The 14,153-nt window shown below is 42.7% G+C and overlaps 1 protein-coding gene across 6 annotated transcripts in view; it reads right to left on the bottom strand.

Moving 5' to 3' along the window:
- Nucleotides 1-14,153, bottom strand: part of SDK1 (sidekick cell adhesion molecule 1) — a 455,695-nt gene that overhangs the window by 30,521 nt on the left and 411,021 nt on the right. For all 6 annotated transcript variants that reach the window (XM_042438052.1, XM_042438056.1, XM_042438054.1 and 3 more), the window contains 4 exons: nucleotides 8,822-8,937; nucleotides 5,824-6,010; nucleotides 5,579-5,716; nucleotides 1,543-1,704 (listed from right to left, as the gene is read on the bottom strand). In XM_042438052.1, coding sequence (XP_042293986.1) covers nucleotides 1,543-1,704; nucleotides 5,579-5,716; nucleotides 5,824-6,010; nucleotides 8,822-8,937 — 603 coding nt within the window. The remainder of the gene's footprint in view (nucleotides 1-1,542; nucleotides 1,705-5,578; nucleotides 5,717-5,823; nucleotides 6,011-8,821; nucleotides 8,938-14,153) is intronic.

Below are 14,153 nucleotides of genomic sequence, written 5' to 3'. Positions count from 1 at the left end.
TTTGAGGAGGAGGATTTTCAATGTGTGAGCGGTGTAGGTGGGAGCAGGATTAACCTCCTGCCATTTCTACACTGCAGTCTCAGCATGGATCACGTCTCTTCTTGCAGCTGCCATATGAAAGGAACATTAAAAACGGAAGAGAGAGGACAGCATACTTAATGCTATGTCTACTCTGATTGTGTGTCTTTGTCTGATTTCTTCCATGTTCCATGAGATGTTTGAATTGGAGAATGGACCTGGGGCCTTTTGCATTCAATTCACTGTTTTGCTGCTAAGCTACAGCCTCTTCCTAGCCAAGCCTCATGTTAGATATGTTAGTGAACTGGTTGGAAGGCACTCTGACTTAAGCTCCAGCCCTTGTCAGTTCACTTCATCTTTATTATGGTCATAGACCAGCACACAGTTCTAGTCAAGGTTCATTCTTAATTCTTAGACTTAATTCTTCAGGTTTTGTATAAATCAATCATTTCATCCATCTATCAGTCAATGGAAGACCAACAACCAAACTTATTACCGAACTCTACCTCAACTGGTTAAGACTGAGATTTTTGTATTATTGGCCTGTTACAGACTGCTAAAATAAAGCTGCTTCGGGTCTCTTTGGAGGTATGCTATTTAAATGATGCATGCATCCTAAGAATCTGGAAGCTGCACCAAAGTTGCACTCCAGTACTTAGGAATGGAGTTTGGCTTTGGCGCGACCTCCGGACTCTTAGAACTCATGCATCATTTAAATAGCATACCTCCAAAGAGACCCAAAGCAGCTTTATTTTGGCAGTCTGTAACAGGCCATAGACTCCTTAAGTAGGGCTGGAAGATTATAGACTTTCCATGCAAATGTAGCATGTGGTACCAGTGAAACAGAACATCCTAAGAATCTCAATTTCATTGAGAAAAGGGAGGAGCATTCTATCTAAACATTTCAGCTACAACTAGGATACCAACTGTGTGTGCAATGTCTACCAACCAATAGTTGCAATTGGTATAGGAACAGGGGTGTTGGTGGATATCCTCCTCCCAACAACTAGCAAAACTATAATAATATATGGAAAAATGTTTAAAAATGTAATGTATACATAATATAATATAAGATAAATTATGTAAATTGGTCCAATTTATACCGGTGGTAAGGGTTATTTATTTTTCAGGAGGCAGAGGAGAATCTAAATCCTACAATAGAGTAACAGCTTCAATGAGGGCCAACTAAAATGGCCAATTATTACATTAGTTTACTGTAGCATTTAGACTTTTTCCCTTAGTGGACCATCATGGGTGTCTACGTTTCTTGAGAGATCTGTCTGTCTTGGATCGCTGTGTACATACCCATGACCATGAGTCTATGGACTAAGCCTCATATGCAAAAACACCTGGCACTTGACATTGACTGCTGAGAACACCACTAAATCATGGCTTCTGACTTAATTCTCTCTTGGCTTGAGAATGTATTTGGAATATTTTAGCTTGCTGTTGGGTGCCGGGTTAATGCAATTGACACCACCGTTTTGCATTTCATTTTGGCAAGTCCAACGCGTCTCCACTTACCCTCTGCTGGCCCAGCTGTGATGTTGGCTTGCAATTCAGGCCCATAGGTGATGGTCTTGGCCTGGACCCGGAACAAGTAGGTCATCCCTTTGGTGAGGTCCCTGACTTTCAGCCAGCGCTGCCAATTCCCCTTGATGTCCACAGTCACCACTTTGCTCACCCCTGGAATGGGCCCGACCAGATGAGAAAATAAGATAACGTGTTAATTTAAAAAAAGAAAGCAGTGAAGCTGATCTGGTCTAGATTACCAGTAAAATTATCTAGCTGTTTGCTGAGGAAGTATTTCTCACAATTAGTGGGAATTTAAGGAGCGATAATGGCCAATTTTCAGCCCAGATAAGTGTAATTAGACTTTAAGCTTGATAAGTGGGGACTGACAAGGGGGGGATACTCTTGCAGTGCAATTGGGAAATTACCAAGAGGCTGAAGACAACTTCACTAATTGCATTGGGAAGCTGGAAAGAGGTGAGCATCGTCTTATGGAAAATTGAAGCTTTCTTCCTTAGCCCAACCTGTCTCCATGCAGCACCTCCATGCCAATCATTCTGTCAAATCATTCTTGAGAAACATCCACCAAGCCAAGTCTCTGCTGGCCAATGTCTCTTCTATTTACAGCAGAACAACATGAGGGTAAAAATCCTTTAACAATTTAGGCTGGGTTAATTTTTGTTTAATTCACTTTGCATGAGTGAAACCGCCGACAGCCGAAGAAGGTGGATAGACCCCATGGAAAATAAAGGAGAGCAATTGTTCTCATATTGCATTAACTAGCTCAGGAGGACACTATCCGTAACCGTAACTATTATTTCCAGGATACAGATCTAGAGAGAAAAAGGAATGTTTGCACCCAAACAAAATGACCTTAATGCTTAACCAATAGCATATTGCTAAAGCACTTTAGTGCTTTGACTGTAACATCTGAAGAATAATAAAGGTGGCTCAATGGAAATCAGTGAAAACCAGTTTCTGAAATGTGTCCGAATCTGGATGTGATGCATGATCAGTAGGAGAAAAAGGAGGAAGAACACAAGGGAAAGGGCGAGGATGGGAAACCCAGGATATTTCAAGAGAGTTTGGATGCATACCTGGCAATATGTAGGTAAAATCAGAACAAAAAGAACGGGAAACTTGCAATATTCTAGACGCTTTCCCCCCTTGAGGATGAGCTTTAATGTGATCCTTGCCAAGAATGAGGAGTCTCATGTTTCCTTCCTGGGCAATTGCTTTAGAATTCAACAACAGAGAGTTGGATTAAACTTGGCTGAGTGCATTAAGTCTGCTACACTCTCATCCCTCTTTTTATTTTATTACTAAGGGTATATTAAAGATATTTATCTCTGCTTTTATGGGTTAAAAGGGGAAAAAAAACCTAAAGCAAAGAAAGTTCCAAAGCAGGTTGGTTCAAGCTTTCCTTCTAATTGCTATTTTAGTTCTGAGACTTAAATCACTGTTTGAAGCATAAGAAGCCCAACAGAGGAAAATTACATTAGATGCATCCGTTATCCCCGGGGGGATTATTTCATTTCTCAGACATAAATCTGGAGACAAGGAAAACCTGCAAACAATGGAAATGCTGAACCACTGTTGTTGTTTTAAGTGAGCGGTGAAGAATAGCAGCAGGATTGGTTTGTCATTTGCGGCTACTAGGGCGAGGAAAGCAGTTCCTTAAAAAATCCCCAAATCTTTTCAACAGGGACTTCAAGTACAGGTCACCCAAGGAGAGAGAAACAGCACAGAAAAAGATGCATGGCAGTCCTCCTTCTCTGAAAGACACTTTGAGGCTCTGGAAACAAGGGACCATTCCATGCATGTAGCAGAAATGTACAGAGACGAGTATTTTATAGAATCAAAATTCAAAATAGCTCAGAATAATAACTTCCCTGGGTGCATACGAAACAGTATCTATATGCTTCTAAACCGGGAGTGGGCAAAGTACAGTATGGCCTTTTGGGGTGTCCAGGGGGTGAACATGTGGGGTTTTGCTCCAAAATGCCCCCAAATACATCCAATAGGATTTCCGTCACATTTAGAGCTCAACAAAAATTGCAAATTGCAATTTTGAAGCAATTACACATTAGCTTTCAAAAGGGACAGAGCTTCATCCACCTCTCAGCAAGCCTTGACCTTGCAGCCTCCTGTTCATACCGTATACCCAATAATCCTATCATGAAGCATGGCATCTCCTCATGACTAAACTGGGAGCTATACAAGGAATATAATCCAGAGCTTTATACCACATTGTCTTTCCTGGATGGCAGAGTCCCCAGCTCTGTGCCAGGAATCCATATTTTCTTGCTGCCCTATCATGCGCAGCAACAGAGCTGTACTCATCTAAAACAGTGCTCTCCTTTGCCAGGCATGGCCTCAGCCTGCCGCCTCAAGGCAAGAGACCTCCCAGTACGCATCGTGCAGACAAGTCAATTGCATAAAACCCAGGTCTTTGGATGGAAGCAGAATCCCCTCCGGCTCCCCATAAATGATTAAATACGTATCCCGGAGCATGAGATTGAATCTAGACTCTTTAAATAACACCCAGAACTCTTCAAATGAAGAGTTAATTCCAGACCTGGTTGATAACACTTGACCCCCGGTGACTCCCTTGTAAAAGATTAATGCACTGTAGGTTTGGTAGGACAGAGCACACAGCGGAGGGATCCCAAAATATCCCAGCCTGTTGCAGCTCCTCTCCTCATGTTTCCTGATTAAAACTACACCTTTTCTGCACTCGCACTTCATGCTGAACCTCTTGCCTGTGCTAAACGGTAAAGGCCTTTTTTGTTCTCTTGCTTTCATTTGGTTTATTTTCAGCACACAAGCCATGGAAATGCAAGACAGGTAGTCAAAGACAGTTTCTCTCCAACCCTCAGCCGCCCTCTAAGGATGAAAAAAGAGAGAGCGAGAAAATGAGAAAAAAAGAGAGAGCTCCAACAATACGAGTGATTGCTCCTCTCTTTCCTTTGAATCGGCAGGAATTAGTTGAAGCCGAAGACCTGATTGGACCCCTTGCAGCCCTCCAGAAACATAAAATAAACATTAAATCACCTGCACGACAAAACCTTTTAATCTTTTTTTTTCAAATTTACCTTCAGAATGATCTTATATTCATTTGCAGACAGATTATCAATTCTTTCTTGGCGATGATTTTAGAAAATTAATCACACTATTTAGGCTCCCAGTCAAAGAGGAGGAAAGATTAAAGCCAGGGCTGGATTAAAAATGCTAGCCGAAAGTGAAGCAACCCCGAATGCAGCTGAAATACTGATTGGGATAATCAAGTCATTTGCTAGAGAACAATATGGTCGAAATAGCTCATGTCAGGATTATTATACAGACCGAGTGCTGGGTAGGAGCAGGTAAAATGGGGTCTCCAGGTGTTGAATTGCCTCTCTAGCATCTTTCAACATTGGTTATGGCTGATGGAAGTTGCAGTCCAACAACATCTGGAGAGCTACGCTTTGCCCTCTTCTGGTGTAGTGAATGCAAGTGGGTCTCCTCAAACATGTCTGGACTCATGTATACAATCTATTTATTTAACATCTTTATACACTCATTTTCAAGGGTAAAAAAATACTTTCAAGATGGCTCAAAACAAAACAAAACAAAGAGTGCTGGTGGCCAGTAAAAGCAGAGGCAACTCCTTTGCTATCTGACTTTCAGACTAGAAAATTCAGTTTTCTCTGTAACTGTACCTTTGGAATGGATATTCCTTCCAAAAGTACTGACAGACAGGAGTAGATTTTCAGAATGCAAACGTATTAGTCTTAGCGAGGTTTGAGCTGGTCTGTGTCAATGCAGCACAATGGATTTGATGATATCCAAAATACTGGTGGGTGCAATGAATACTGCTTTTGTACTGGGAATGCACAAGGAGCCTCTCAGAACACGTTGTCCAGCCATGTCACCCACTGGCATGTGCTGATACAGTAAAATGGAGAGGATAGGCCTGGTAGATACAAATGGAGGCCAATCACACATGACTGATGGACTTGTCTCTTCCTCCCAGTATGGGCAGAGCAATCCTTCCTGGACGTCTTACCTTGAACTGGGGCCAAAGGCTCGTAGATCACTCGATATCCCTGCAGAATACCATTGGCTGCAGCTGGTTCTCCCCAGGATACATTGAGCGTAGAGCAAGTGATTTCGGAGAAAGCCAAGAAGCTGGGAGCACTTGGAGCTGAAAGAAGTATGGAGACTATGCTCAACAGCAGAAGCAACATTTTAGGCCATGAGTACCACAGATCTTCCCTTAATCCACAAAACTGTTTTTATATATATTCTTACCTGCCTGGTGTGTTCTGCCCTGACCAGGGCTACTTTTTGGCCCATCTCCTGCTGCGTTGAAAGCAGAGATACAGACCAAATATTTGGAGTAGCTGGTCAGGTTCTTCAGCCGGACACTTGTCTCTGGGAGGAAAAGGACCTTTACTTTTTCTGTGTCATTCCTGCTATCCTCTTCCCAGTAATAAACCTAATTGGAAGGGGGAGAAAAGCTTATTTTATTTGGAAGTTTAGCGCACTCATCATCCATAATGTCATCATCTGTTCCTCTGCTGCCACTTGTCTGCCCAATGACTGATCCCCTAAAGCCCAAACTCCCAAAGCACCCAACTGTATCCATACATATCAGAACTCTGGATAAGGAGCAAAGAAAATTATGTCAAATGGATAGAAGGGAGTTCTTCTCTCTCATATACTGTAATACTAGAACTTGGGGTCATCCAAAGGAGAGTTCAGAACAGACAAATGATCCATTCCCATAATGTAGTATTTTATGGAATCTGCTCTCTTGAAATGTGATAATGACAGTTGGATGGCTCTACAAGAGGATGAGGCCAAGCAATGGTGGCGGAGAAGTGCCTGTTTGCCATGCTGGCTATATAGCGACTGCAGGGTTCTGCACATCAGATGCTTACAAGGGCCAAAGAATAGGGGATGGTTATTGCCTTCAAGCCTACCTGTGAGTGCCCAGAAAGCATCTGGTCAATCCACTGTGGAACAAAGAACAGCGAACTAGATGGGCCCTCATGGCTATGTAAGTCATGGCCTCTTTTCAGTGCCTTGCAATGTAATTACTATCTCTTAACACAGTGCCCAGTAGTAACACTACAAACACAGTCTCCTCAGCCTGGTTGTTCTCCTAGCAGGACTCCCAGGTTGGCTCTGAAAGAGCGACTAATGAGTGTATACTAGTTAATCTATCCTATCTGAGGTGAGCCAAGAACCTGACCTCCACACCCAGCCAAGAGTCTGCTTTGGTGTTACAAGCCAAGCTATTAGAACAGCCTGTGTGCAAACAAAAGAGAAAATATACAAATGGTTATGGCAGGTTATGGCCCTTCTGCCAAGCCGTAATGCCAGATTATTTTCATTGGCTCAGCTTTCTTCATTTGTGGGTCTAATGCACAGGCAGAAGATGTGCCAAGCCATGAACAAGAGGCAGGCTTCGAGGCTCAAAGTAAGTGTGTGTCCAATGCAGTCTCAAAGATTTGCTTATAGGGCTGCAATAAGCCTTTGGCAGGGTCTCATCCAAGGTGTGATCCTGGATCCTGTGCAACTACTGGTGGCAATGTCCAGGAGTGCTTTTCTCGAGCTGGTGATGGTGTTGGTGCACCAGCTGTACCCTTCTTGGACAAAAAGGACCTGGACAGATCTACTCTGTTGGCAATATCCAGTGGAGATTACTGCTAACACCTTTTACTCAGGGCCATCTTTGAAGAGTACCTGGAAATGGCAACTGGAATGCAGTAGGGTCATTCAAGGCATAAATGTCCAATTTTCTGCCAAGTTTGCTGGCTGGTGGTGTTTTTGATTCTTAAAGCTCTAACTGATCAAGATGTATGATCCCATCCTCAGAGGGCCTGCTTCATGTTCTCCAACAAGATGGGGATGACTGTACCATAAGAAGTCTCAGCTTGCCTCTTCCCCATTGAAACTTTGGTTTTTGGAAGGGATTTTGGAGCTAAATCACTGAGAAAGTCTATGTTGCTGTGGGTTATTGTACACTGACTATGCTGGTTGTTTGTCAGTTGTTGTTTTAATGTTATTTTGTTACTTTGGGCAGTGCCTTGTGGGTTGAGTGTGAGTAAAGGGCAAAATATACAGTGGGCCCTTGGTATCTGTTGGAGTTTGGTTCCAGGACACCCTGTGGATATCAAAACCTGTGAATGCTCAAGTCCCACTATATACAATGGCATGATAAAATGGTGACCCTTATATAAAATGGCAAAACCAAGTTTTTTTTTTGGTATTATTTTTTTTTTTGGGGGGGGGGGTATTTTCAAGCCATGGACAATTGAATCTGTGGATGCAGATTCTGTAGATATGGAGGGCCAACTGTAAATGCCATAACCAAATAAACCAATATAAGATTCATGAGGACTAGAAATTGCAACCATCTTTTTGCTTGTTGGATATATGTGACTCACAATTTAATTAAAGTGGTCTTGCTCAGAACATCTGGCCAAAAGCCATAGGGATGTTCTGATGAGACTGAACATTAATATGGAAAGGAAACATTCCTTTTTGAAAATTTGTTATGTTGTCGAAAGGTCTGAACTACCCTTCCCATCTCTGTTTGATCCCTGCTCTCTTCTCCCTCTCAGGCCTCCACTTGTGTTGAAAGATTCCATCCCTTCTCACCACTGCAAACCCTTCCTCCTGAGGGCCACTTCATTTTCAAATTCAGAGGTGGCATCCCATTGAATACCAGTTGGGGAGGCAATGACTTCAAAGGAGGACTCTTCCTGCCCTCTTGTCCTGGTGATGAGATTTCAGTGGTATCTGATGACTGGCCACTGTTGGGTCCAAGATGGATTTTCTGGTCCAATCCAGGAGAATTAGTTTTACATTCCTATTTTTCAGGCAACAGAGCCAGTGAGGGTGGGGAGACCCTAATATACCCCACCATATGTGAAGATCCCATCACTGTCTTCCAGAGTCTGGTTGGTCACTCCCAACTAGATAAAACCCATTGATTGTATTGTGGAATGATGAAATCCACCTGATTCAAAAGGTCTACTGCAGCTAGGATTAAGAGAGGAGGATTTAGGCTATAGTATATACATGAACTGAAATCCCAGGTACTTACATGCAGCAAAGCAGACCCCTTCACTATACTCATACATGCACATGCAATGTTTTTCTTACACCTGCCTAATTCCACATGTAAAATTTCCCCCAGCTAAAAAGGCATCTAGCTGCTGTTTCTGTTCCCAAGTCTTCCTAAGGGAAGAAAGGTTAACGTCATACCAAGATGTAGTAGAGGAGTGCACACACTTGCCTTGTAACCTTGTATGTTCCCATTCTGGCTGTCAACAGGAGGAGGGTCCCAAGTGACTTCCAGCTGGCTGGCAGAAAGTGCATTTATCTGGATATTTTGAGGCGGCATCGCTGGGGCTGGAGAAAGACAACAAAGAGAGGTAGGGAGGAGAATTAGAAGCGAACACAAGAGCCATCACCACACACAGGTTAGAGAAAGCATAAGGCAGGGACAGGGATTGTTGCAAGCACACAAGCTGGATTTCCCAGAGGTGGCTGTTGCTATTTGCAGAGTCTTTTGAAACCTGAACCCCTCTCCCAAAGGACTCTTGCTTCCCTTTTCTTTCCCGCAATTGTTTCTCTTCTCTGCCTGGCTTGAGGGTTACAGGGAGCAGGGATCTCTCTCTTCAAAAGGAAATGCAGCTCCCAAGCTTGTTAGGCACAGCGCTGGGCACTTTCTGCTTCTTGAAGCTGAGCAGCTTTGAAAACAAAACGATACCTTACTTCTGAAAGTGCCCACAGAATTATTCAAGAACCAAGCAGCAATTAGTTCAAGATGAATTCATTCAAGGACTTGTCATGTAGAGAGCTGTTCTTAGCAGGGATGCTCCCAAATTGAGGAACTCGTTTCTCCAAAGGTCTTTCAAACACTTTTGAGAAGAGTTGTCAAACTTTGCTTTATGAACTAGCACAGCATCCAACTATCAGGGAGAAGGATATGCAGGCGTAAGGGGATTTTTCATTAGGCTGGCTATTGACTTTTATTGTGTGCCAGCTCTGGATATTCACTCCTCTTATATAGATGCTGTAGATGAGATGGCACTAGCCAGCCTGGTTGCCTTCCTTATCCAAATCTGTCATGGAGTTTTATACACCAGTTGGGAAGAAACTCAAACAGGAGTACTTGTTGCACTCTCTTCCAGGTAAACGCTAGATCATGAACTGGCCATGGGAGGACATGAGCATCGCTCGAGAGGGGATGTGGCACAACTCACAATGAAGACATTAAAAACTTCTGCAACTGGCTTAGGGCTGGTGCCACGTGACAACATTAATGCAATTTGACAACATTTTAATTGCCATGGCTCCATCCTATGGAATCTTGTGATTCGTTGCTTGTTGCGGAACTAGTGCTCTCTGACACATAAGGCCAAATATCTTCCAGGATTCCAGAGCATGGAGCCATGGCAGTTAAAGCCATTCATACTGCATTAATTCTGCAGTGTGGATGCACCATGGTATTTTTGATCGCATGAGAGTGACCACCTTAGTGATCTCCTTCCTTCTCACTTTCCTTCATGATGCTTAAGCATGGCCCCTTTTTCTTCACTGTGCCACTTTTTGTCTCTAGCCAAGCGCTCAGCTGTGAAAGAAGCTCTGCACTGGTGCATATCACTTCAGACTATCCTTATGTACCAACAGATAGGTGTTTTGTTAGTATTATTCCATTGCTCTATTATTTGGACCCTTTAATGGAAGGCAGACCTCCCTTAGCATTACGCACTGGATGTTATCTTTCTCAAGCCAAGCCATCTTTGCTAGCAGCAACAATAGCTGCCGACCAGCTACTTTAAATTCCGCTTGCCCAGAGGATGCCAATTCATCCATTCCTAATCTCCTGACATGTATATTAGCGAGAAGCACATTCTAGACCTGAGTTAGATGTAATACTGCTCAGGGATATCTGGGAGACGTCTTGAAGAGTGCAAGTGCAGAGCAGCTCCTGAACGGGGGATCAATTTGCCTTTTGGAAGAGGGACTGCCCAATGCATCGCAGTTGGTATTCGTCAATGGGCGAACGACTGCATTTGACAGTCCGAATCAGTCTCTGCCTACTTTCTCTTCCAGCTCAGGGCGGCCAACTTTTACAAGGGGAGCTCAAACAGGACATAAAGGAAGCCATGTGCCTCCTTTCTTACCCACAGATGGTATTGTAATAACCTCTGCCCACGGTGCTAGAAAGCAGAGTCTCTTTGCTCTATGCCCATTAGCAGACGACAAATGGAAGCCGTAAAATGTTTGCCACCCATACAAGTTATAGCCCAGGTTATCTGCTCTTCCCGTGGGCTCCTTCTTTACAGACAGTGACCTTCACGAGCCACATTACTATTATATATTTATCTCTTTTTGCTCTCTTCCTCTCTGGGGTTATAAAATAAAATAGTAATTAACACCCACTCAGCCTGACACCAACTATTTATTTTGTTCTAACTGCGCTGTTTCCGTATTATCGCTGCCCACCCCGCCGTTAATGGAAATGTTAATAACCAGCGCCAGGTTGTTGTGACAGATGCTTGGGCTCATTATCAGAAATTCTTATTTACCGCTCCATTAAACGACAGAAACGCACACCCAAAAGGGGGGGAAAATGGAAAAGGAAATAAAAAAGAAAACCAGAATAAGAAACAATTCAGTCAAAACTAACCAGAAGAATTTGAAGAGCTGTGCCAATAATCAAAAATATCAATAAAGTCGATGGGATTTGCTTTTGCGTTTGCCGTGGCAAAACTGCTGTTGCACAATTAAACAATGAAAAGCAAAAGTAGGTACAACCAGGCTAATATTTGATTAAAATAAGTTGCATAATTATTTATTGTGCTTGTTATTTTAATGGTCTCTTAAAACCAGATGAGCAAAGAAGGCTGCATGCCCCACCGAGGCAGAAATGAACATCGCTTCATAAAAGATTTCCCTGGATGTATCTCCATGTATAACAGTGCACTTGATGTCAAGATAGGGGAAGAATATTTAAAATGGTCACGCAACATGATTTGGAGTTTCGAGAAACTCTGACAAGAAGAATCCTGGACTGACAAGAATATTTACACTTTGTGGGTTTTTGCACAAAATTCGCATGAGGTGCTTTGCACCAAAAACAACATTTTCTGTACAGAAAACAGCATTTTCTGTGCGGGAAGCAATACTTCTGCGTAGAAATACTTTCTGTACCAAAAATGCTGTATTCCATGCAAAGTGCTCATGTATATGGTATGTGTATGGTGTGTGTAGAAGATCTTTTTCCAAACCCATGTGGAATTGACCAGAAAATGGCTAAAGCCACCACAATCCATAACCGGATACAAGAACACGATTCTAACAACCATTGCACAGAAAACCAAGGCCTACAGGGAATCTGAATATATATAAAACACAGAATGCATACAGAGATTGGAACATAAAGAAATAAGTATCCAGAAAAAAAAAATAACGGTTTGTGAAAAGAAGCAGAGGAACGTTCAACCAAACATTGGAACAAAGCAGAAAGACATCATAAAGTTGACAAATGTAATCTAAATATAGATAGGACTTCTAGATCATCTCTTGGTTTGATGTTTCTTCTTCAGTGCTCTTTCTCTACATTGCAAATTGTAAGGAAGGAAAAAACATCTTTCCAGCTGGCTTAAAGCACTGGGAGCGAAGGGTCAAGGATTAATATTCCTAAAGATCTCATAAAATGTAAATCTGATGAATGGTTTGTACTCTCCAAAAAGGATTTCGCTGCTTGTTTGCATAAATCATTATTTCCCTGTTGTTCGTCTGTCTCTGTACATCCACACCTCTGAATCTGTTCAATGTTTTACATATATTTAGAGTCTCTGTGGCCTTGGTTTTCTGCTTACTGATTGTTTGCTACCATCCTGTTTTTATAACTCTATGGATTTGTCTTACACGCTCTTGCACTTGTTTCCTTGTACAGCATTCGGTTTTTGTTTTGTATTTACGGCTGTCTTCTTCTGTGATACTGTTTGAAACAGCTACTCTTAGGGCTGCTTCAAACATTACAATAGTAATTCAAGGTTCCATAATGAAAGGATCTTATGGGTATATTTAGCCTGGAGAAGAGAAGGTTAAGAGGTGATATGATAGCCCTGTTTAAATACAGTATCACATCCCTTCAGTGTCTTCCACTGTCAAACAGCCCTTACTGTCAGGAAGTTCCTCCTAATGTTGAGGTGGAATCTCTTTTCCTGCAGCTTGCATCCATTGCTCCGGGTCCTAGTCTCTGGAGCAGCAGAAAACAAGCTTGCTTCCTCCTCAATATCTCATCCCTTCAGGTATCACCTCTGAACCTTCTCTTCTCCAGGCTAAACATTGCCAGCTCCCTGAGTCGTTCCTCATAGGGCTTCATGGTTTCCAGACCCTTCACCATTTTAGTCACCCTCCTTTGGACACACTCCAGTTTCTCAATGTCCTTTTTGAATTCTGGTGCCCAGAACTGGACATAGTATTCCAGGTGCGCCTGACCAAAGCAGAATAGAGTGGCACTATTACTTCCCTTGATCCCTTGAGATATTTACAACTAAAGCTAAGCATGTAAGCACCAATGACATACTTAATGCCTCAACCATTTTTGCTTCTCCCTCAAGGGACTGGGATGTGTTTCAGCTTAAATCCAGGTTAAGCCCTGCTGTGACAGGAAACATGTCGATGGCCCTCTCCACTCCGGCAGGTACCCATCCGGCTGCTTGACAATGCTAGGTTGTAAGCGCCCGCATCTGAATGAGTTACATACAGTATTAAAATCCAAGAGGGTGTGAAATCTCTACACCGGCCACATTTTGATATTCCAAATAAGCTTTCACAGGTTTATAGAAAGCTAAGCTCTGACACCTCTCATCAGTAACTAATGCGGAGAAGAGGCTAGCATTTCTGCCACTGTGTCAACCGGCTTTATTTTAGAGCCGATCCAGACGTAACAATGATTATAACACTGCAAACCTACCGACACCAAGCGTGCCCACAGATGAAGGCTTGCTGGCACCTACCCCTCTGGGAGCTATTTGATGAAAAATTAGAGCACAGGTATGGGCTAGGAAATAGAAACATTATTCTCTGCATCCTGATTTTTCTGCAAACTACAATGGCCTTGTTCTGTGGTGCACCATCCAGTTTCTGTCATTCATTGCTTGGCTTTTGGACACCGATAGCCTGATTTGTCTTTATGTGTTGGCTTCTTGATCAAGCCTGTATGTTCCTATATTGTGGTGTTGTGAGATTCTGCGTATAAAGAAAGCAGTGTCAAAACCATCAGAGCTCAGAGTAGCAACTTGCAAGCAGCATGCTCCCGGCACCAATGGCTGCATCTACAGTGGAGAGAGTCAGCTGCAGAGTGTTTTTCTGAACACTCTGGGAGACGCTAAGCCTCAAATTCTTCCAAACAATGGCAAAAACTCAAAAGAAGCCAGCAGTCACTTCTAGTTTTGCAAAACAAGCCATCCCTTCAAAAATGTTAAACAGTCCAGGGGCACCCTTTTGACTTTCTGCAGAATTTTTCAAAAGGTTTTGCCCGAGGAAAGAAAAATGTAAATTTCTTAGGACTTTTCAGTCAAATTTCTGTAGCGTGTCTAATCAGG

This window comes from Sceloporus undulatus, chromosome 8 (genome assembly GCF_019175285.1).
Source record: "Sceloporus undulatus isolate JIND9_A2432 ecotype Alabama chromosome 8, SceUnd_v1.1, whole genome shotgun sequence".
NCBI classification, from domain to species: Eukaryota; Metazoa; Chordata; class Lepidosauria; order Squamata; family Phrynosomatidae; genus Sceloporus; species Sceloporus undulatus.
The sequence above is the reverse complement of the archived record's forward strand: the minus strand, read 5'-3'. Positions and strand labels throughout refer to the sequence as shown.